The sequence below is a fragment of the Entelurus aequoreus genome, linkage group LG15 (assembly GCF_033978785.1).
Source record: "Entelurus aequoreus isolate RoL-2023_Sb linkage group LG15, RoL_Eaeq_v1.1, whole genome shotgun sequence".
Classification (NCBI taxonomy): domain Eukaryota; kingdom Metazoa; phylum Chordata; class Actinopteri; order Syngnathiformes; family Syngnathidae; genus Entelurus; species Entelurus aequoreus.
This window is the reverse complement of record NC_084745.1, coordinates 31,624,102-31,647,331: the sequence shown is the minus strand read 5'-3', so window position 1 is coordinate 31,647,331 and position 23,230 is coordinate 31,624,102. Positions and strand designations below refer to the sequence as shown.

General features: G+C 39.3%; 1 protein-coding gene across 3 annotated transcripts in view; it reads left to right on the top strand.

Annotated features, from left to right (window-relative positions):
- The first annotated feature begins 1,508 nt into the window (after positions 1 to 1,508).
- The window catches only part of phldb2b (pleckstrin homology-like domain, family B, member 2b), a 100,065-nt gene continuing 78,343 nt past the window's right edge, over positions 1,509 to 23,230 (top strand). For 2 of the 3 annotated variants that reach the window (XM_062021219.1, XM_062021217.1), the window contains exon 1: positions 17,966 to 18,193. In XM_062021219.1, coding sequence (XP_061877203.1) covers positions 18,158 to 18,193 — 36 coding nt within the window. In that variant the 5' untranslated portion in view covers positions 17,966 to 18,157. Of the gene's footprint in view, positions 1,732 to 17,965; positions 18,194 to 23,230 lie in introns of those variants that run through there. The other variant, XM_062021218.1, reaches the window with a different exon arrangement.

Below are 23,230 nucleotides of genomic sequence, written 5' to 3'. Positions count from 1 at the left end.
CCTCGTCAGAGCTATGATAAAAACATTAGCGCTCCACCTACGCCAGCCCTCATCTGCTCAATAATACCCGTGCTCACCTGCGTTCCAGCTATCGACGGCGCGACGAAGGACTTCACCCGATCATCGATGCGGTCGGCGGCTAGCGTCGGATAGCGCGTCTGCTATCCTCCTCCTGGTTGTGTTGCTGCAGCCAGCCGCTAATACACCGATCCCACCTACAGCTTTCTTCTTTGCAGTCTCCATTGTTTATTAAACAAATTGCAAAAGATTCACCAACACAGATGTCCAGAATACTTTGGAATTTTGCGATGAAAACAGAGCTGTTTGTATTGGTATACAATGTGTCCTAATATTTCCGTTTCAACCAATGACGTCTTGCGCAAACGTCATCATATCGAAACGTTTTCAGCCGGAAGTTTGCCGGGAAATTTAAAATTGCACTTTATAAGTTAACCCGGCCGTATTGGCATGTGTTGCAATGTTAAGATTTCATCATTGATATATAAACTATCAGACTGCGTGGTCGGTAGTAGTGGGTTTCAGTAGGCCTTTAAACGATGATTTAGTGTGCCTGACACGATGCTTAGGCTAAATAATTATTCGTTTAAGGAGTTATCCGGCTTAATGTAGACAGGGCCTCAGTCATCCCTCTGGTGTGCAGGCTTGTTTTGTGATTGTTGCAGCCTAAAATGCCTGAATTTGTCATGACCTGTGTGTTTTGTTTTGGTTTTGTTGTGATGTTCACGTTTTTTCGTGTTTTGTTCTGTTCCCAGTACTCCTTGCCTGCCTTTGTTTACGCGCTAGTTGCTAGGTGCACTGAATACACACACCAGTTTCTGTTTATTGATTAGTGTCCCCACCTGCTGTCAACACAATCACATCCTTAAGTACCCGTCTCGCAGTTCACTCGGTGCAGGTCCATTGTTCACTGTTGGCAACTGTTACGTTGGCTTTACTCCACAACCTCCCTTTTTCATGCTATGTTAAGAGCTACGTTTTTGCCTTTTGCTTCATGTAAGTTTCCCAGGATCACGCTGCTTTGTGTTTTGCCTAATTCAATTAAAAGATTCGTACTTGCAAGCTGCTGCCGCTTCCTGCCTTTCCTTCTGCATCCTGGGAACACGACCATCGCTACAAAGCAACCCACGAACGTGACACAATTCCAGCTTTTTCGTAAAGTTGCGGCAAAAGTTACAATGTTTCGAGGATTTTTTTTTACCTCCCTCGCTACATCAGGCTTCAAATCTTGCAGCATCGCAGATTTTTTGTACTTTTTATAAAAATTCTACATGTTTTGGGCCTAAATTCAGTGTTACACTTTAAAATGTAAGTATTATATGTTTATTACATGTATTACAGTGCAGTATTTGGCTTATATTGAAAATATTCACCAAGCCAAGTTTTGTTTCCAGGTCAATGGTTAGACTCCTATTCCAATCGTAGGCGGATAATCTTGGTGGCTAATCCTGGCGACTAATCTTGGTGGCTAATCTTGGGGCTACTCGATCTTCACAGTGACAATCTCAAGCTTACTTTTGACAGAACAACTTTTGGATGGACTTCATCTTCAACCCCTGCCTCATCGGTAGCACATCTCTATTTTGGTGAGCCTTTGAAATGAGCCATTTCAAATGACAACAGCTGGAAGTAGCATCGGACATTCGGCGCAGCACTTGAGAAGGCTACCTGATACTGCTATAAACAAGCAGCGATTGACCGGTCCAAGTGGAGGTGAGCTCTTTTGATGCACTTTATAGTCCACATCCATAACACAGCTTTGACGTGATCACTGAGGAACAGCAGCGCAGACACACAAAGCTAACATGGAATGCTAACATCACAGCTAATGGTATAGCTACGACTGTCAAGTTGAGCAATTTACTGTTCACAACCGCCGTTTTAGCACTCAAAGCCCAGTTCTAACTTTGAGGAATTATCCAGGATGTGATTAAGTATTTCCATGCCGTGACCGCGTTGCGGTGGCCGGGTGATGGCCATGTCAATGACGATTGGGAGGATCTTTCGGACTATGGGTACAGTCCTGTAATTTACAGTAGAACACATTCAAAGCGACCTAATTGGGTGAAACAAGTGTAAATGTGACTATATCGGTGTTGTTTAATGTTTAGAGGGCTCTATTAATGTAAAAAATATATATTTAAAAGCTCATAACCAGTTTTTTATGATCAAACTAAGAAAATGTTGGATTTACTATTCATAATCCTAATTTACAGAAATCCTATCGCGGTCATGTTCGATCCCAATTAACCCTGATAAACAAGAGACAACTGTACATTGAATACATTTATGAATGCATTTTATGAATTTGTTACCAATTGTAGCGTCCTGAAAGAGTTGATGCTGCAAGGAATTCTGGGAATTTGTTCTGTTGTGTTTATGTTGTGTTGCGGTGCAAATATTCTCCCGAAATGTGTTTGTCATTGTTGTTTAGTGTGGTTTCACTATATGGCACATGTTTATACAGTGTTGGCGTTGTTTATACGGCCACCCTGAGTGTGACATGTATGGCTGTTGACTAAGTATGTCCTTCATTCACATATGTGTGTGTTTGAAATTAACACAACCGTTAAACTTCGGCTATGATCATACAGAGTGCCAGCATTTCTTGACAGCTTCAACAGAAGACCATTAGTAGCCTGTCCAATGCTATACAATGTTATAACTGTTCCTTGTAACCTTTTAACTCAAAAAGCCCAGGATTTCAACAAAAATTGGAAAACAAATTCTGTATTGATGTTTTCCCCGTTTTATACAACACAGACTTAAAAGTAGACACCAGATGGTAGTAGAAGCACATACTCAGAACCCTAGATAAAACTACTTTAATGTTTAAATTAATTATACATCCATTCATTTTCTACTGCGTGTCCCACTCGGGGTTGCTGGAGCCTATCCCAGCTGCATTCGGGCGGAAGGCAGGGTACACCCTGGACAAGTCGCCACCTCATCGCAGGGCCTACATTAATTATAACAATAATAATTTATTGTACTTATACTGTCCTAAAAGAAACACCGCCAAAGGCTTATTGTCTGCTGTGCGCTCTGTTGTCCACAAGTTGCAGACATTCTCAGAGTATGTTTTACGCTTATAAAATGTTTTGTCTAGCAATTATTCATTTATGTTCTAACATATTTACCTGGCATGTTCTTTAGCGATCTATAGTGGTAATTTTTATTGATAAATGAGAGATGACGAGAGATTATCATCACACTTCAACATCGCTGACATGTAAACTCTGCGTCTTTGCAGCATTGCAAATAACGATCTGTTCGTAATTGTCTTAAGTGGATTATCCATCCATCCATCCATTTTCTACCGCTTGTCCCTTTTGGGGTGGCGGGGGGTGCTGGAGCCTATCTCAGCTGCATTCGGGCAGAAGGCGGGGTACACCCTGGACAAGTCGTCACTTCATTGCAGGGCCAACACAGATAGACAGACAACATTCACACTCACATTCACACACCAGGGCCCATTTAGTGTTGCCAATCAACCAATCCCCAGGTGCATGTCTAAAGTTTAAAATAAATACCACCTCCAAATTCATGCACCTGGGTATAGGTTGATTGGCAACACTAAATTGGCCCTGGTGTGTGAATGTGAGTGTGAATGTTGTCTGTATATCTGTGTTGGCCCTGCGATGATGTGGCGACTTGTCCAGGGTGTACCCCGCCTTCCGCCCGAATGCAGCTGAGATAGGTTCCAGCAACCCCGCGACCCCAAAAAGGGACAAGCGGTAGAAAATGGATGGATGGATGGCATTTAAACTAGAATGTACATTTCTATAGATCACATTAACTAGAAGGTTTTGCACCGTAGACAGAAATAGGAAGTAAGTCTGAGCTAACAAATGTTAGCAACACTAGCATAATTACACAAGCTACAGTGCTAATGTTACACTCACATTTTAAAAGCAACGTCATGCTACATTAGCCTTTTTGCTGAATAATAAATAAATACAAATTAAAGCCCCACATCTGTAGCTGACTCTTAAATGACTGTCAGAGCTATAGGCTTCATTTAAAATGTGTAGCAAAGCCTTTTTTCCCCCAAAGTAATCCTCCTTGAAGTAGTGGGCATATATACGAAGCAGACTTATTCGGTTAGGGGTGATATCACGTAGAAGGACTGTTTGTTTATGACAATGGTGTCCAAAGTGTTGGCCCGCAGCATTTTGTCAAAACAAAATCAAACCGTAAAAGTGTATGAAAAAATGCGCAAAAAATATGTAATGTAATGAGGAAAAGTTTACAATGGTATACTAACAACTGATAATAATACGCTTTGTCACCTTTTGTCCCCTTATCTTTTTTCTTTTTTTTTTTACAAAATAGATAATATCTTAAATGGCCCCAGAATGCTTTGACTTTTCAGTATATGGCCCTTGGTGGAAAAAGTTACCCCTCGTTTATGATGTCATTTAAACTTGGAACTTTAAAATAATTTGATCACAATCATTTGAGTGCCTCTTTTTTGAAAATGGAGCAAACAAGAGAGGAAGATGCAAGCTTTTTCACACAATTGGTTGCCATAAAAAGCCTCCAAGGACACATTACCGTTAAGACATCTTTAAAATGTACATTTTACACTATAAGGGACCTTTAAGAAAATAACTGATGAACAACTTGGGAACATTTTTGCTCCTGTGTCTTGTTTTATTACTAGCACAGACCCTACATTCACATTTTGGCGTTTTATTGACAATATTGTCACGTAGACGTGTGTGTACAAAGTAGAAGGTCATACAGTGTGTTAACCCAACAAGTGGTTTTACACCAGTCTGCAAACAAAAGGGTGTACCAACCTCCTTGGCGCCAGGTGATGCCACATGCGTCAGGCGCTGATTTGTGAGCATTCCCATGGTCGCTGCGGTGTTAAACCAACAAAGGTTTACCTGATTTGTTCAAATGGTGTTGATGCTGCATCAGAAAATCTTTCTTAGCTTCAATCAGTGGTCGCCAGCTTGGTCACACACTGCTGCGGGATTGCATTCCACCAGTGTGGTTGTTTTGGTCACTGCACAAACATCACCGCCAAGTTGCAATGAAGAATGTTGGCAAGCCACCACATTCTTTTTTACTCCTGAATTCCGAAGGGAGTCCTTTTGATAAACACCACACTGTGGGGCATGCATCTTGGAGGTTGAACTGTTATGTAATGGGTTTGCCAGTAGGTGCGGAGTCTTACCTCCATAACTCTCTGCGTTAAGACGATGACAACCTTGTTTTTCAAGAAATAGAGATGCCGCCCCACAACATTATAACTGCAGTTTGGCATGTGCCATAATTTACATGAGTAAAACGCACAGTTGTGCTGCCCATCACACAGATAGTAATAAACAGGAAACATTGTTACAACCTTGGAATAATCTACTAAAGACACATTTCAGATCGTAAATTCTATACAAACCTTAACCGGTTGATGGTTTGAATTTCATTGGGTTTCACACGTGAAATTGCAGGACTTAAAAAAATGTGGTATTTGAAAAAGGAGGTTGGTTTAAAATCACCGGGTGGAACCTCTTTCCAAAATAAAATCTCACGCTCAAGCCTTCTGGAGTCACATGGGAATTTTGGAACTCACTCGGGAATGCCGTCCAAAGTGTGTGTGTGCGTGTGTGTGCGTGTGTGTGCGTGTGTGATGTCACCTCTCACGCTTACACTGAGCAACCACAGAGCTGTAGCGGCTTAAATGACTTGTGAAAACATTTTGAAATTAAGTTAAGATGAATTGTCAGGAATATTCCACTGACAGTTCATTCTGAACAGGGCTTCCAAACTATTATTTAATCTGCTTTTTTTCTTCTTTTTTTTTTACATGTAATACAGCTGGAGGGATTTAATGTATTAAAGTATTTTACACCACAAGGAGAAGCAATGGAGAAAGGAGACACGGACTTTCCACTTCTTGTTTATCCTATCTGGGGTCCTCCAGGTGCCTGAGTGATAAACTGGATGTCTTCCTCATGCTGTGGGGAAGGTGTTTATTCAAAGAGTGCACACTGCAACTCTAAATAGAGGCCGTAACCTCCTGAGAACCAGCGTCCTCTGCAGTGGACACTTGTGTTTGGTAGTTTACTTTTGTCAGAGCTCGAAATTTGGGAAATAATATTCCTGTTATAAAAAACACAAATGTCCACTGCAGAGGACGTTGGTTCTCAAGAGAATGTAGCGCAAATGTTTAGCTCTGACTTAAGAAAACTACAAAACACAAATGTCCACCGAAGAGGACGCTGGTTCTCAAGAGAATGTAGCGCAGGTGGGACAGGAGGACACAAACAATATAGCATAGCAATGTGAGCTACATTGCTAACATACAACGTCATGCAAGGTTTGCATGGTCGCTAAAGAAAAACAAACAAATCAGACTTACAGAGCCCGTGTCTGCCTATTTTTTTTTACAAAGCTGTCCTTTAAATTTTCTCAAAAATAGTAAAACTTTTAAAGAGTTATTTAATCCAGTTTCATGTAGGGATGTGCGATATGGCCTAAAATATATATCACAATATATCAAAATTAGGGATGTCCGATAATGGCTTTTTGCCGATATCCGATATTCCGATATTGTCCAACTCTTAATTACCGATACCGATATCAACCGATACCGATATATACAGTCGTGGAATTAACACATTATTATGCCTAATTTGAACAACCAGGTAGGGTGAAGATAATGTCCTTTTTTTTTTTAAATAATAAAATAAGATAAATAAATTAAAAACATTTTCTTGGATAAAAAAGAAAGTAAAACGATATAAAAACAGTTACATAGAAACTAGTAATTAATGAAAATGACTCAAATTAACTGTTAAAGGTTAGTACTATTAGTGGACCAGCAACACACACAATCATGTGTGCTTACGGACTGTATCCCTTGCAGACTGTATTTATATATTGATATATAATGTAGGAACCAGCATATTAATAACAGAAAGAAACAACCCTTTTGTGTGAATGAGTGTAAAAGGGGGGAGGGAGGTTTTTTGGGTTGGTGCACTAATTGTAAGTGTATCTTGTGTTTTTTATGTTGATTTAATAAAAAAATAAAATAATAAATAAAATTTAAAAAACGATACCGATAATAATAAAAAACGATACCGATAATTTCCGATATTACATTTTAAAGCATTTATCGGCCGATAACATCTCTAATCAAAATATATTATTTGGCATATACAGTGGAACCTTGATTTACAAACTTAATTGGTTCTCGAACGGGGTTCGTGAATCAAATAGTTTGTATCATGAAGCCCATTTCTCCATAAGAAACAATGTAAACGAAAGTCCTATTTTAGTGAAGGTTTGTACACTTCTATACACATGAATTAACTATCTCTTCATTAACAAGCCAAAACAACAACGACAAGCTGCTGTCCCTGTATACTCTGCTCTTGTAACATGCGCGCACACACAGAAGTCTCCCACAAATGATCAGAAATCCCCAAAATCCTTAACTTTAACAAACATATTGCTACAATAATGAAGATTTGAAAAAGTAAAATCCACCTACGTTAACATCGGCAGAGGAGCTGAAGAGAAAGCAGTAGACGGAGGTCTCATCACAATTAAAACTTGCCATGGTACGGAAGCCTGCTTTGTCAATTCTTCCATACTTGCAAGCGCCATTTATGTACTCCTTGCAAATATTGAAGTGAATTGCATTTATTTAGCGCTTCTCTCCAGAGACTAAAAGTGCTTTACAAAGAGAAAGCTATTATCTACATCTTTAAGCTAGATTTAAACCAGTGTCGGTGGCACTGGGAGCAGGTAGGTAAATTGTCATGCCAAAGGACACAACGGCAGTGACTAGGATGGCGAAAGCGGGGATCGAACCTGGAACCTTCAATTTGCTCGCACGCCCAAAAAATTCGCCCCCCTCGCCCCACCAATTCCCCCCTACTTTCCACACCTGTTGAGAGTTTAAAATGGACAAAACTCGTCAAAAGGCAAAAAAAACAGAAAAAGATGCACACACGCTGAAGCGCTGAGTAGTGACTAGTAGTGTTCTGTGCAGCAAGTGACGCGTAGCAGGGCCGGCCCGTGGCATAGGCCGTATAGGCAAATGCTAAGGGCGCCGTCCATCAGGGGGCGACACGCCAGTGCCACAAATGTTGGATGAAAAAAAAAAAAAAAAGTCGGTACTATTATTTCTTAATACATAAAATAATCCCACATTAATTAAAATTAAGATTAAAGATTAAAGTACCAATGATTGTCTCACACACACACTAGATGTGGTGAAATTTTTCCTCTGCATTTGTCCCATCCCCTTGGGGAGCAGTGGGCAGCAGCGGCGCCGCGCCCGGGAATCATTTTGGTGATTTAACCCCCAACTCCAACCCTTTGTTGCTGAGTGCCAAGCAGGGAGGTTATGGGTCCCATTTTTATAGTCTTTGGTATGCAAAGTAAAGCCTATTTAATAGAAATATTATTTGTTACAACATTACGCCCCCCCTCCCCCGGCACGGTGCGCCCCCTCCCTTCCCATATCATGACTCTTTTTGGACATCACCACATCAAAAAAATCAACACAAGATATCAAAACGGCCAAAACTGTCAGGTGCCCAGGGGAGAAAAGAAGGGGAGAAACGAGAAAAAGACAGAGGTAGCAGGTAGGTAACGTTAGCCTACATGAAATTATTTGTCTGTTACAGAATGTGATAGTAACCTGGCTTTTTAGCATTAAGCTAATGTTACATGATTCGGCAATTGCTAATCAATAAATAGCTAGTTCTGTTTTAACGTCGGGTTAATATTGTGGAGGGGGCTTAATTGTTATGGAAAATAATAATGTAACGTTAGGTAATTACAGTACTCCCTGGTGTACAGTAATTTGTAAGTCATTCTAGTTAATGCAATATTAAAAAGCACAAATAGAGAACTCTGTAGGATCCCCTTTTTTTGTAATATAGATGTTAAAGTCATACTGATTTGATATCTTGTTTTGTGCCGTGCCTTATTTATATTGTATTTTTAATTTATTTTATGCAACTTGTTGACACGTTTTATTTTGTGTTTATGTATGTAAAAAATATTGTATTTCATATATTCATTTTTTATTTTTTGTATTCATTTATTTATCCATATTTTTTTTTATCTTGTTAACTATTCTGATTGTTAATTTGCTTTCTTTAAGTTAAAAAAAAAGGTCAAAGACAAAGCTATTCGGTTTCTTGTGAGTACATACACTTCACTGCCGATGTGGGGGGGCGCCACCTAAAATCTTGCCTAGGGCGCCAGATTGGTTAGGGCCGGGCCTGACGTGTAGGCCGCAACAATGCTGCGCCCTGCGGAACACAAAAATGAATGACTGAAGCATTCGTACACAGAGACGTGTTTCGCACAACGAGGCACATTTGGCGCGATCTAAAAGTTTGTAAATCGAAAGGTTTGCAAATAGAGGGATTTGTATCTCGAGCTTCCTCATGATAATGTAACCATTTCAAAACATTTAAAAAGGCTCCCAATTTAGCTGCTGACGTATTTAGTAACATATTGCATCATTTCCGGTTATATTATTGTGTCAGAACTATTATTAATCTACTGTACTTGCTAATTTACTGTTCAAATCTGGTTACTTTCTGTTGTAACATGGTTCTGTCTACACTCCCGTTAAATACAATAAGTACTTATTCTTCTGTTGTTTAGATACTTTAGTTTTGGGCAATAATACAAATTTGGGAATCTATCCAATACCAAGTAGTTACATGGGGGCAGTATTAGTCAAACCAATGCCGATACTGATACTTCAAATTTTCAACATAATTGAATGATGAAATTTTTTATCACAATTATAATCAGACAAAACCACAGGATGGCGATGTAACAATATCAATTGATTTGAATTATTTGTTTTTTGTCCTTAAAGCCCTCCTGTGTCCAGGGACGTTACTCCTGAGTTTGTAAATAATAAAAATGATTTTAAAAAATGTGATAATCATATCGTCTAAAACACTGTAGTATTGACCATATACTGTCTGTTTGTATCGATCCGCCCATCTGTGTTTACATTCAAGAACTCTAGCTTAACGGTTAGCATATCCTCCTACAGCAGGGATGTCAAACTGGTTTTCATTGAGGGCCACTTCGCAGTTATGGTTGCCATCAAAGGGCCACTTTTAACAGTGAATAATATACAGTATGAATATAAATGTGTATATATAAAACATGTGTATAATTGTCTATGTATTTTATTATTATGTCTTTTGTTTATGTACGCTGTACAAAACAAAATTTTTAGATTGTACTGTTAAAAACTGGCAGCTCAGTCGCCACAATTTTACCGTAATATTTGCAGGTTGTTTTTTTTTTTACAGCATATAAAATAAATACAATTACATTACATTCAATAAATTACATACAGAATTACATTAAATGGAATGGAAAAATTCATGCTAGTTTTTTATACTGTAAAATCTATAGTTGTGTTTTTATAGTGTATTATTACTCTATATTGAAAGTGGATTTTACTGTAAAAAATGTTACTGTAAATTTTTTCATGAACAATTTGTTGGATTGAAATCATAAGTCAAGCAGATATTTAAGTATGTATCTTTAATTTGAACAAAAACATTGTTTTGAAATGTATGATGATATAATATTTTGTTTTATTATTAGAGATGATTAAAGTGTAAACATATGTAACTGCACACAGTACATTTATTTTTGTAAAACATGTATTAAGAAAAGATAAGGTACTTTATTAACACATATTATTTCCACCCTTTTGGGGGCCACACAAATTGATGTGGCGGGCCAGAACTGGCCCCCGGGCCTGAAGTTTGACATCTGTGTCCTACGGTGTGTAGTGTAGCATGTTTAGCTATTCTTCTTCTTCCAGGGCTGATACCTGTAAGAAACATAGCTTATTTACCGCCACAGAGGCCAGGATTGCTCCATTTGTATTATATATTGTCTATATCACGCAACCCCAGTTTCAGGGTGTAAATGATAATATTTCAGGGTAAGGTCAAAAGGAAGTCATAGTAGACTACATTTCTAGGAATGTTATAGTAGTGGTTATGGCATGTCTTAAAGTAAAGTCATCTTAATTGTAGGCTTCAAAAAAAGAAAACTGTACTTGTGCAACAAAATGCTGCATACCAGGAGCAGAGTGAGCTGTTTAAGGGTTAAGACTTTGTTTTGGGTCCCCTGTTGAAGTCCACACACTTATCATTTTCAGCCCGCAAGAGCGTGTCATCATACACTTCATCGAGTCGCAGCCCAAACAGAATTCTGCATGACTTATATGTATTGTTCTCTTCCCAAGTGACTCATGTCGTTTATCTTTTACATGCTTGCCAAATAAAACACAGGAACTCAGATGTAAAACTGCATGAAGTCTAGACATGACTGGACGTGCATGTGGGGGGTTTTCAGACGGTGCACACCCCTGCTTAGACACGTGAAGAACTGTGAAAAGAAATAGTGATGGACACAAAGGTTCCTCTCTAAAGTCAGCAAGGTGGTAAATCTATTGAGGCTGTTTATGACATCACTATAGTTGACCCATCCAAGTATTTTGCCTCGACCTGCTTTAAATCTCACACTGGAACTCCATGTATATACTGTATAAACAATGAAAGTCTGTTTAACTTTCACTAAATATTTTATGCATCTGCGCCCGTTTTTTCCCCTTAGAACTGTAATGTATTTGTGTTGGAGGGGATGGGGGGGACATCATCGTCCAATTTGCATGGTTAGCAATAAAGCATGTCATTTTAATGGACGCTGTGCAAAAGACAATAAGTGAGCAAAAATTATGAAAAGAAAAATATATATTCAAATTATGTATTTTGGTCTTCTGTTTTGTCTTTATTTAAATGTCACGAGCAAGTGACTGTTAGAATGCATACTTCTTTTAGGCACTGACTGATCAATCAAAGGGTGCCTTGTTTTAATTTCTTTATAGCACACGACGTCAAACACTTGGTAGGTAGACAACAATTCAAGCAGCACTCAGAGCAAACTCAGTCGGACTGCCTCCGGGTAATGGTACAATTTTCCATGCCAACAAAGCAAGTATGCCTACTAGAAAACGCTCAAACGTACAGTAAGGCTCAACTTTTCAAAAAGCACTAGCTTGATGCTAATATACATTGGATTTCACCCTGACATGCTACTTATTAACTTTAGCTATTTTACACAGATATTTCAACACCTTCAAATTTGGTAATGAAAACTGCAACTAAGATGCAGGTTACAACCAAACAGCTGGTGTGTAATAAGCACAATACTTACAGTATAAACCAGAGTTTGTCCAAAGTGTGCCCCGGGTGTGATTTGCGGGCCGCAGCTCAGGTTTTGTTGGCCGGCAGCATATTGTTGGAATGAAATCAAACAAAAAATAGGTAAAAAGCAAAAATAGGTAAAGTTATAACAAAAATCAGACATTTTGTTACCAATAACTAATATGCTTTGTCGTCTATAACACAAAGCTGACATATACACTACCGTTCAAAAGTTTGGGGTCACATTGAAATGTCCTTATTTTTGAAGGAAAAGCACTGTACTTTTCAATGAAGATAACTTTAAACTAGTCTTAACTTTAAAGAAATACACTCTATACATTGCTAATGTGGTAAATGACTATGCTAGCTGCAAATGTCTGGTTTTTGGTGCAATATCTACATAGGTGTATAGAGACCCATTTCCAGCAACTATCACTCCAGTGTTCTAATGGTACAATGTGTTTGCTCATTGGCTCAGAAGGCTAATTGATGATTAGAAAACCCTTGTGCAATCATGTTCACACATCTGAAAACAGTTTAGCTCGTTACAGAAGCTACAAAACTGACCTTCCTTTGAGCAGATTGAGTTTCTGGAGCATCACATTTGTGGGGTCAATTAAACGCTCAAAATGGCCAGAAAAAGAGAACTTTCATCTGAAACTCGACAGTCTTTTCTTGTTCTTAGAAATGAAGGCTATTCCACAAAATTGTTTGGGTGAACCTAAACTTTTGAACGGTAGTGTATATATATATATATATATTTACATATACAGTACAGGCCAAAAGTTTGGACACACCTTCTCATTCAATGCGTGTTCTTCATTTTCATGACTATTTACATTGTAGATTGTCACTGAAGGCATCAAAACTATGAATGAACACATGTGGAGTTATGTACTTCACAAACAAAGGTAAAATAACTGAAAACATGTTTTATATTCTAGTTTCTTCAAAATCGCCACGTTTTGCTCTGGTTACTGCTTTGCACACTCTTGGCATTCTCTCGATGAGCTTCAAGAGGTAGTCACCTGAAATGGTTTTCATTTCACAGGTGTCATAGTTTTGATGCCTTCAGTGACAAGCTACAATGTAAATAGTCATTAAAATAATAGAAACGCATTGAAATGAGAAGGTGCGTTCAAACTTTGGTCCTGTACTATATATATATATATATATATATATATATATATATATATATATATATATATATATATATATATATATATATATATATATATATATATATATATATATATATATATATATATATATATATATATATATATTTAAACTCCCCTGGCGTATAGCTAGCAAGACATAACTTTGTTGTTTTTCCAACCATGGCAATGAAAAAGTGAGTGTGAGGGACAGTGCTGAGGAAACAAAGCGTATGATATTAATTGAATTTAAGACAGAAATAATCCAAAACATGACAGAGTGTGCAGCCAATATGGTGAAACAGTTAGAGCGTATCACTGCTAGTCTGCACTACACTGAAGTAGAATGAGTCTAACGCCAGCCAAAGTTGTTAAAATAAAACCTAAACGGCATACATTTATTCATGAAAATATGAAGAAGCTGCTAATAGTGTGTTTGACGGCGAAGCATCTGGAAGGAGACACCATAGAAGTCCACTTTCTACGTTATATGCTGTAAATTATCATTATATCACTTCATAAAACTACACTAGATGTTTTCGTACATTGTATTGTGGTGTTTTTCTTTTTAAAAAGCATGTATCATGTTAAAAGTATGCTGTTTTGAAGGGGCGAGCACCGATGAAATAAATCTCAATTTATTCCAAAAGGCGACTCTGTTACCCATTGTAAGTTTTCAAGATACTGCGTTTTCCTTGAAATATGATTATCTTATAACGGTTGTGAGTTCGGAAGAAAGTCCGCTTTTTCTTTGTTCCCTCCCATTCAGTCTCTTTTTTTTTTTGCATAACTTTACTTTTCTCACCGGTTTCATTATCCAACAAGAGGCTTCTCTGTTACTATTACAGAGACTGATGGGTCACGTTGAGGTGGTCTGTTAGCACCTGCCTATTATGCTCTGTGTGTGTGTGTGTGTGTGTGTATGTGTGTGTGTGTGTGTGTGTGTGTGTGTGTGTGTGTGTGTGTGTGTGTGTGTGTGTGTGTGTGTGTGTGTGTGTGTGTGTGTGTGTGTGTGCGCGCGCGTGTTCTTGTATTCCTACCCTTCTTGAGACATCAACAAGGAAAAGTACCTTATATAGAGTGTTGGGTTAGTTACTGAAAACCAGTAACTTGTTACAATTACTAGTTACTTTATTTCAAAAGTAACTGAGTTACTAACTCAGTTACTTACACCAAAAAGTAATGCGTTACTGTAAAAAGTAACTATTTAGTTACTTCTTTTTTCCCCCTTTTTTTTAAGGCTCCCATTAATGCCCTTTTAGCCTTCCTTTCAGTACTGTTATTGCACTGGAGAATAATACAATCTGTTGATCAACTTGACATGCATTTGCATCACTGAACTCAGAAAGTAATGTGGTCTACATACAACACACAAACAATGTGGTCTACATACAACACACAAACAATGTGGTCTACATACAACACAAACAATGTGGTCTACATACAACACACAAAGACAAAGATATGTTTCAAAGGGCCAATTTATTTCAGGCCAGAAAAAATTGACAAAACTATTTTAAATAGCTGCAACATAATGGCACTTTAACTTTAACTCTAAGTAGATAGGATCTTTGATCCAAGACACAACTTACATTTAACTAAAATGTTATTTTCTTTGTGCTCGACAAAAGAAAAGTATTGAGAATGTCTCCATGTTAAAAAACTCGACTTCTGGCTTCGCCATGATGTTTTGTTAGTTGTTATGAGAGTAGCGTATGTGTGTGTGTGTGTGTGTGGCCCTTTAAGATATGACAGCATGAGAGGTGAGTGACGTCAGTGAGTGAGTGGGCGAGAGAGGTGAGGGAGCGGCGACAGTGAGTGCGTGTAGGTGCTCTAGCTTGGTGGATGGCTGCGTGCAATAAAGTCACAAAGTTGCAACAAACCGCCGGGCTCGTCATTCACCCTCAGCTGTAAAGACCTTCTTCCGGGTAAAGTGAAGGTTGTTAGACCCGAAGTACGGCTCTGGAAAGCCGTACTTCGGGGAGGCGTGCTTTCTGTGAGTGGGGGAAAGCACGCCTCTTCTTTTCCACCGGAGCGCTCCAATAAAACACACTCAGATCTTCAGTTTCTAGCCGATACTACATACAAATAACGTAAAATAACGCAGTAACGCATCATGCATTAACGGTAACTGAATTACTGTATATAAAAAAATAACGCGTTAGATTACTAGTTACCTCCGAAACTAACGGCGTTACAGTAATGCGTTACTTAGTAACGCGTTAGTCCCAACACTGCTTCTATTTGAGTAAGTTAGGACCGAAATCATGGTCCCAATACGGAAAACCATTGTATCTAATAGAGAGACAAATACTAGAGTCCGTGAACATTGCTCCAAAGTCAGGATTTTTTTGTTGATTTAATGTGCATACAAAAGTAAACATTGACAGGTGCAAAGGCAGCAATATATGATAAAACAAGACGGCAGCTAAAGAAGGTCTTCCCTATTCATTCCCGAAAAAACCCGCCAGGTGAACAGCTGATTTTACGACTTCCAGTGCTGACGTAAGACAAGCCGCGTCCCATATGTGACCATAGGATGAACAAATACACTACGGTACTCAGACTATAGTGGCCATTAACAGTTAGCTTCTACAGTTGGGTTGCCCAAAATGCGGGACAGGGGCCATCTGTGGTCCGTGACTCGTTTGTCATCGGCCTTAAAGGCCTACTGAAACCCACAACTACCGACCACGCAGTCTGACAGTTTATATATCAATGATGAAATCTTAACATTGCAACACATGCCAATACGGCCGGGTTAACTTATAAAGTGCAATTTTAAATTTCCCGCGAAACTTCCGGTTGAAAACGTCTATGTATGATGACGTTTGCGTGTGACGTCGATGGTTGAAACGGAAGTATTCGGACACATTGTATCCCACTACAAACAGCTCTGTTTTCATCCCAAAATTCCACAGTATTCTGGACATCTGTGTTGGTGAATCGTTTGCAATTTGTTTAATGAACAATGGAGACTGCAAAGAAGAAAGCTTTAGGTGGGATCGGTGTATTAGCGGCTGGCTGCAGCAACACAACCAGGAGGACTTTTACTTGGATAGCAGACACGCTATCCGACGCTAGCCGCCGACCGCATCGATGATCGGGTGAAGTCCTTCGTCGCGCCGTTGATCACTGGAACGCAGGTGAGCACGGGTGTTGATGAGCAGATGAGGGCTGGCGTAGGTGGAGCGCTAATGTTTTTATCATAGCTCTGTAGAGGTCCCGTAGCTAAGTTAGCTTCAATGGCGTCATTAGCAACAGCATTGTTAAGCTTCACCAGGCTGGAAAGCATTAACCGTGTAGTTACAGGTCCAGGGTTTAATAGTATTGTTGATTTTCTGTCTATCCTTCCAGTCAGGGGCTTATTTCTTTTGTTTCTATCTGCAGTTAAGCTCGATGCTATCACGTTAGCTCCGTAGCTAAAGTGCTTCGCCGATGTATTGTCATGGAGATAAAAGTCACTGTGAATGTCCATTTCGCGTTCTCGACTCTCATTTTCAAGAGGATATAGTATCCGAGGTGGTTTAAAATACAAATCCGTGATCCACAATAGAAAAAGGAGAAAGTGTGGAATCAAATGAGCCAGCTTGTACCTAAGTTACGGTCAGAGCGAAAAAAGATGCGTCCTGCACTGCACTCTAGTCCTTCACTCTCACGTTCCTCATCCACAAATCTTTCATCCTCGCTCAAATTAATGGGGTAATCGTCGCTTTCTCGGTCCGAATCGCTCTCGCTGCTGGTGTAAACAATGGGGAAATGTGAGGAGCCTTATAACCTGTGACGTCACGCTACTTCCGGTACAGGCAAGGCTTTTTTTATCAGCGACCAAAAGTTGCGAACTTTATCGTCGATGTTCTCTACTAAATCCTTTCAGCAAAAATATGGCAATATCGCAAAATGATCAAGTATGACACATAGAATGGATCTGCTATCCCCGTTTAAATAAATAAAAATTCATTTCAGTAGGCCTTTAAGCACATTACAAAAAACAAAAAATAGAGATCTCATTAAGAAGGAGGGATTTTTCAAATTGACTGTGTGTCGGTTTTAAAAGTGCTGCCCCTCTGGTCAACATATGAAACAACAAGTGTGTGTAAACATTTTAAGTGCTCCCCCTCTGGCCAACATATGTAATAACAAGTGTGTGTAAGAAATTTAGATGTGACCCCTTTGGCCAAAATTTATCAAGATGAATAAATAAATATGTATATAGAGACATAATGTAATAACTTGAAGTAAATTATGAAGATTAAAAAACAAAAAATGAACTAAAAGTTTAATTTTTTTTAATTTGCATCGTATGTATATGTTATAATGTTGTAAATACAAACCTTTATATATCTAGAATGGGTGGTTCTAAAGAGGTAGGCATTTTTCGGAGGTTTCAAGAAGGTAACAAATACAAGAATGTGTGTGTGTGTGTGTCCTACAGTGTGGTGTGTGTGTGGGGGGGTTAGAGTGTATGTGTGACAGCAAAAGAGAGAGAGAGAGATTCCCTCCCCTTGTTCCTTCCCAAGCTTGACTTCCAGCTGCTGTCACATTCCTGCCCACGTTGCAATTGGCCGAGGCTGCTTGCTCTCTTTTTTTTCCCCGTTGTTGTTACTTATGTGTGTATTTACAGTGTGTCAGTGTGAGCGAGGATGAAGTCTCCTTCACAGTTTGCTTATGCTGCACTGGGCATATCAAGGAAATAACTATGAGCTTTTTTTAAGTGTTGATGTGGTGAAATTTGGATCATAGAGCAGCAGCATGATGACAGAAGTGGCCTGTCCAGCTTTAATTATGGTAAGTGCATTTTAAATTAGAGTAATATACAGATAGTTATCCCAACCCTCCTTGAGATAATTACAGCTTGTGAATATACTACTTTTGCACCCCCAAGTTGAGTGTTTAATGTTTAACTTAAATTGCACAACTTTCAACAGGCGTTAGCTGTCTGATAAAACATGATTTTAAGATGCATGACTTCCTGGGAAAAGATGAGGTTATTAATTATCCAAAATGATCCACTCCAAAGCCCAATTTTACCAGGGACAGGATTAAATAGGCTTTGCTTCTTCCCCCTCCTTTTCAGACATGTTGAATTGGGGAAAGTGCAAACATGCTAAAAATCACTTTGAGCTCTTGGGTTTTTTGTTGTTGCTGTTGTTTAACTTGGGAAAATAGCAACGTAACATAAGAATCAGGTTTACTGCTAATCTGCATCGTGTCCCAAAATAGTTATTAGAATACTAGGTTAATATTAAAATTAGGGATGTTCCAATCACGGTTTTCCGATACACATCATCCATGAGTGAGATCGGCCGATACCAATACTGATACTGAAATTTTCTGTTTATTTATGGTGGGTGCCTTTAGTTTTTGCCTTCAAAGTCCACCTGTGTCCACAGAATTATTCTCAGAGTTTGTAAACATTGACAAAAACAACAACAAAAAATATCGATCTAATCACTCTAGAATTGATCATATAGTTAATATCCTTGGTATCAACACCATTAATTTATGGATCGATCCGTGCTCCCATTACTTGTTGTGTACTTCTGGCTGACACACCAACAGTTGCTGTTGTATTATCCTCTCTACTCTCTCCCTATAATAATGTACTTGTTAATTTCCTGTTACTTTCTGCTGCAAAGTTTACGACGCACTTAATTCTCTGTGTCGTTTCAAGACAGTTTAGCGGTTAGTTTAGCTATTAGCATGCCTGCTCCTGGCTTGCTCTGGGTGTGTAACATGTTTAGTCTCATCCTTCAGTAATATTCATTGTTGTTTATTGAGTATGTCATAGTCAGTTCCATATCATACATGTAGTACATATCTCCACAGAACAGTCTTGTGCTCAATGGCAATATTAGTATTATCAATATTGGTACTTGATAATGTAAGAAATGCAGTTTATTTGCCACAATGGAGGTAATTATTAGCTTAGGGGGCCGCTCCAGACTCTGTATGAAGAAACATAATTAGCTGCTAGCAGCTGGTCAGCCGGGTGTCTGATGATGCGTTCCATTTGCACTGGGAAGTCGGAATTTCCGACCTCCTTGTCACAATTTCAACTGAAACGCACCTCGATATTGGATTTCCTACTCGTAACGTCGGAACATTTTCACCACCACAGAGTTTGCTTCAAAGATGGCTGTTCTGAGTAAAAAAAACATAAGCTTCTATGATATCCGTCATTAGCACTTTTGATTAGTTTTTGTCGCACCAAATCAGCCATATACTGTTGAACGTTTATATATGGTAACGTTACTGTAGCGTAAACAAGCTTTTTTTTCATGTGGTCCAAATGTCCCACATCGCTAGAAATAGCATCAGTGTATCCTCTTCATCCACCATGTTTAAAAGCTGCAGAAAGAGTCTATATTTTCTCAAAAGTTGTTAACATTCAGACAAGGCAAGCACAAAAATAGCTTTCGTGGATGTGGCCATCTTGATTTCCGACCTCGTAACTGGAACACTCACAACCCAACGTCATTCCCCGCTCCGACTTCCAACTTCCGAGGTAACGCACCATAAAGATAAATACAGTGTCAACTAGAGGGTGTTAGCATTAAGTCCCCATTAATCGGCAATGGCGATCACATACTTTTTCACGATGGTTTGACACAGCCTGAGTTAAAACCATTGTACCAGACTTAAGTCATGATTGTGCAACCAAAAGAAGACTGTCTATGTTTACTCAACATGTCTTATCTGAAGTTTTACTGCCTCTTACATGCCAAATAGAAAGCATCTGCCCTGAGGTATGTGCGCGTCTGATATAGTCTCTACCATAGACAGAAACTGTACTTTACCAGATTCTACAACTCAGCGCTGAAATTCTGCCTTTACTTCCAGACTTAATAATGCATGAAGCTGGGAAGTAAAAAGAGAAGAATGCAGAGTAGCAGTTCTAGTCAAAAACAATATAATAGATGAATACCAGATGCTTGGTTATAGAAGTCCTTGTGCTTTCATGATATCCTTTTCCTTCCTTCTTATCTCAGTGCACTCTTTCCTCTGCTTGTTTCTGCACTCACACGTCAACTATGTCAGAGATCGGGTTTAGAAATACCTTTTTTTCCGTCCCTTCTCGCCTATCTGTCATATGCCTGGATAAACACGACTTGATCCCCTACATATTGGACTTAAGGTGACGATGTAAACCCCAGTTAGAAATTCAAAAGAGAGATTTCCTCATCCTCTTGTGAGTCAGCTGCCACAACAATGGACATTCTTTCCTGTGAGGATGCCGGATTTCGGGTCAAAGGTTGCAAGATTATTTTTTTTTGTACTATTGAGCGAGTGACTTAGAGAAAACAAGTTTTGGAGGAGATTCAAGGACAGGTTGTGTTTTCACCAAAAATACATAAACATGATCAATCTTAGTGTTTTGTGCTTTCAACTAATTGCAGCCTTGTTGAGCGCTAAACAGAGCGTGCACTGATGACAAGGGAGGAGAATAAGCGCATTTTGGACTATAGGAGTCACTGGGAAGGGGACTCCATATTAAATAGCGACTGTGATACAAAGATGGCATTGTCAGGTGGGAGGAGAGGGTGATGCTGGAATGTAAGGGGTGGGGACGAAATGAAGAAAAGCTATAAGAAAAAGCACAGTAGTTAAATAGATAACCTTTGAAGCATACAAGAATATGTCTGCGGCACATTCTAGAAACATAATTAAACAGGAAAACTACAAAAATTAAAACATAAAAAGCCTGAAAAATCTTGAAATGTTGACGCCATTAACACAGTGTCTTGTCACCAATAACACAAAGCTGTGATCCAGGTTTTTTGAACTATTTTTATCAAATCAAAATGGCCCTCGCATACTTTTTGTCATTGTGTTAGTGTTCTACTTGGCACTGATGCAAGTGGACTGTAGCAGCCACAAATAGCTTTATTTTCAGCATTAAAGTGAACTTATTATGCAAAAACAATCTTTCTTACCTTTTGGTACCTGTTTTTGTGTGTTTGAAATCTGCAAAAGTCAAAGAAAATTTAAGATCAAATTATTGCAGAGATATTTATAAAACAATCTTGCCTTCCTTCATATTTCCTCCAAACGAGCCGTTTAGAATTGGCACAACTTGTACCGTTTTTCCAAAGTGTGAAGGCAGCGGACATCTCCATATATGGTAGAAATTTACCCTAAGTGCTTTGCGAGAGTCTGCCATTGTAGTCCGACGCTGTAGTCAATAAGCTTCTTCTTTTTCTCTTTCCTCTTGCTCTCGGGCAGACTGGCTTATACATGCACATGAGTCCTCTGCTTTTGCCATTTCTAACACAAAGTTGTGTATACCACAGTTCAAACTTATATCTCTCAGTAGGTTCGCTAAGAAAGCGCTTAAAACTAAACAAGAATATGTCATGATCCGTGGCCGGATCATGTTTTGTTTAGTTATGTTCTGTTAGTTTTGGACTCCCTTAGTTCCTGTTTTGTGCACCTCTGGGTTTGTTTTGGTTTCCATGGGGATTAATTGGGTTCACCTGCCTCTGGTTAGTGGTCGGCACGCTCACCTGCTATCGACCACTAATCACAGAGCTATTTATTCTCGTCGCTCTCCACACTCGGTCTGGCTTCATTGTTTGCTATACGCAACATGTTACGTTGGTATTTCTTGGCTCCTAGTTTATGATTCCTGTGCTATGTGGTTATCTTAGCTTCCCGTGCAATCGGCACGTTATCCTTTTGCTTGTTTTCTGTTTTTGGTACGTGTTTGATTTACGAAGATTAAATCATGTTCCTACCTGCATGCCTTGTCCGGAGTGGTCCGTCTGCATCCCGGGAGAACGAACCCCGCAGTAACAAAATATAAACGCAAAACTCTTGTTTTTGCAGCCATTTTTCATGAGTTGAAATGAAAGATCTAAAACTTTTACTATGTTCACAAATCTGTCTAAATCTTTGTTAGTGAGCATTTCTTCTTTGCCAAGATAATCCATCCCCCCTCACAGGTGTGGCATATCAAAATGCTGATCAAACAGCATGATTATTGCACAGGTGTGCCTTAGACTGCCCACAATAAAAGGTCTCTCTGAAATAGGCAGTTTTATCACACATCACAATGCCTCAAATGTCACAAGTTTTGAGGAAGAGTGCAGTTGGCATGCTGACAGCAGGAATGTCCACCAGAGCTGTTCATTGTTCATGTTCATTTCTCTACCATAAGCCGTCTCCAAAGGCCATTCAGAGAATTTGGCAGTACATCCAACCGGCCTAATAAACGCAGACCATGTGTAACCCATACTTGCCAACCTTGAGACCTTCGAATTCGGGAGATTGGGGGCGGAGGGGTGTTGAGGTGTGGGGGAGTGGGTTTGAGGTGGGTGGGGTTGAGGGGGGGTATATTGTAGCCCGGAAGAGTTAGGGATGCAAGGGATTCTGGGTATTTGTTCTGTTGTGTTTATGTTGTGTTACGGTACGGATGTTCTCCCGAAATGTGTCATTCTTGTTTGGTGTGGGTTTACAGTGTGGCGCATATTTATAACAGTGTTAAAGTTGTTTATACGGCTAACCTCAATGTGACCTTTATGGCTGTTGATCAAGTATGTCTTGCAATCACTTTTGTGTGTCTGTAAAAGCCGCATACAACATGTGACTGGGCCGGCGCGCTGTTTGTATGGTGAAAAACGGATGCGTCGACAGGTTGTAGAGGACGCTAAAGGCAGTGCCATCATGGCACGCCCGTAATATTGTTGTCCCGGTGAAAATCAGGAGAAATTCGGGAGAATGGTTGCCCCGGGAGATTTTCGGGAGGGGCACTGAAATTCGGGAGTCTCCTGGAAAAATAGGAGGGTTGGCAAGTATGGTGTAACCACACCAGCCCAGGACATC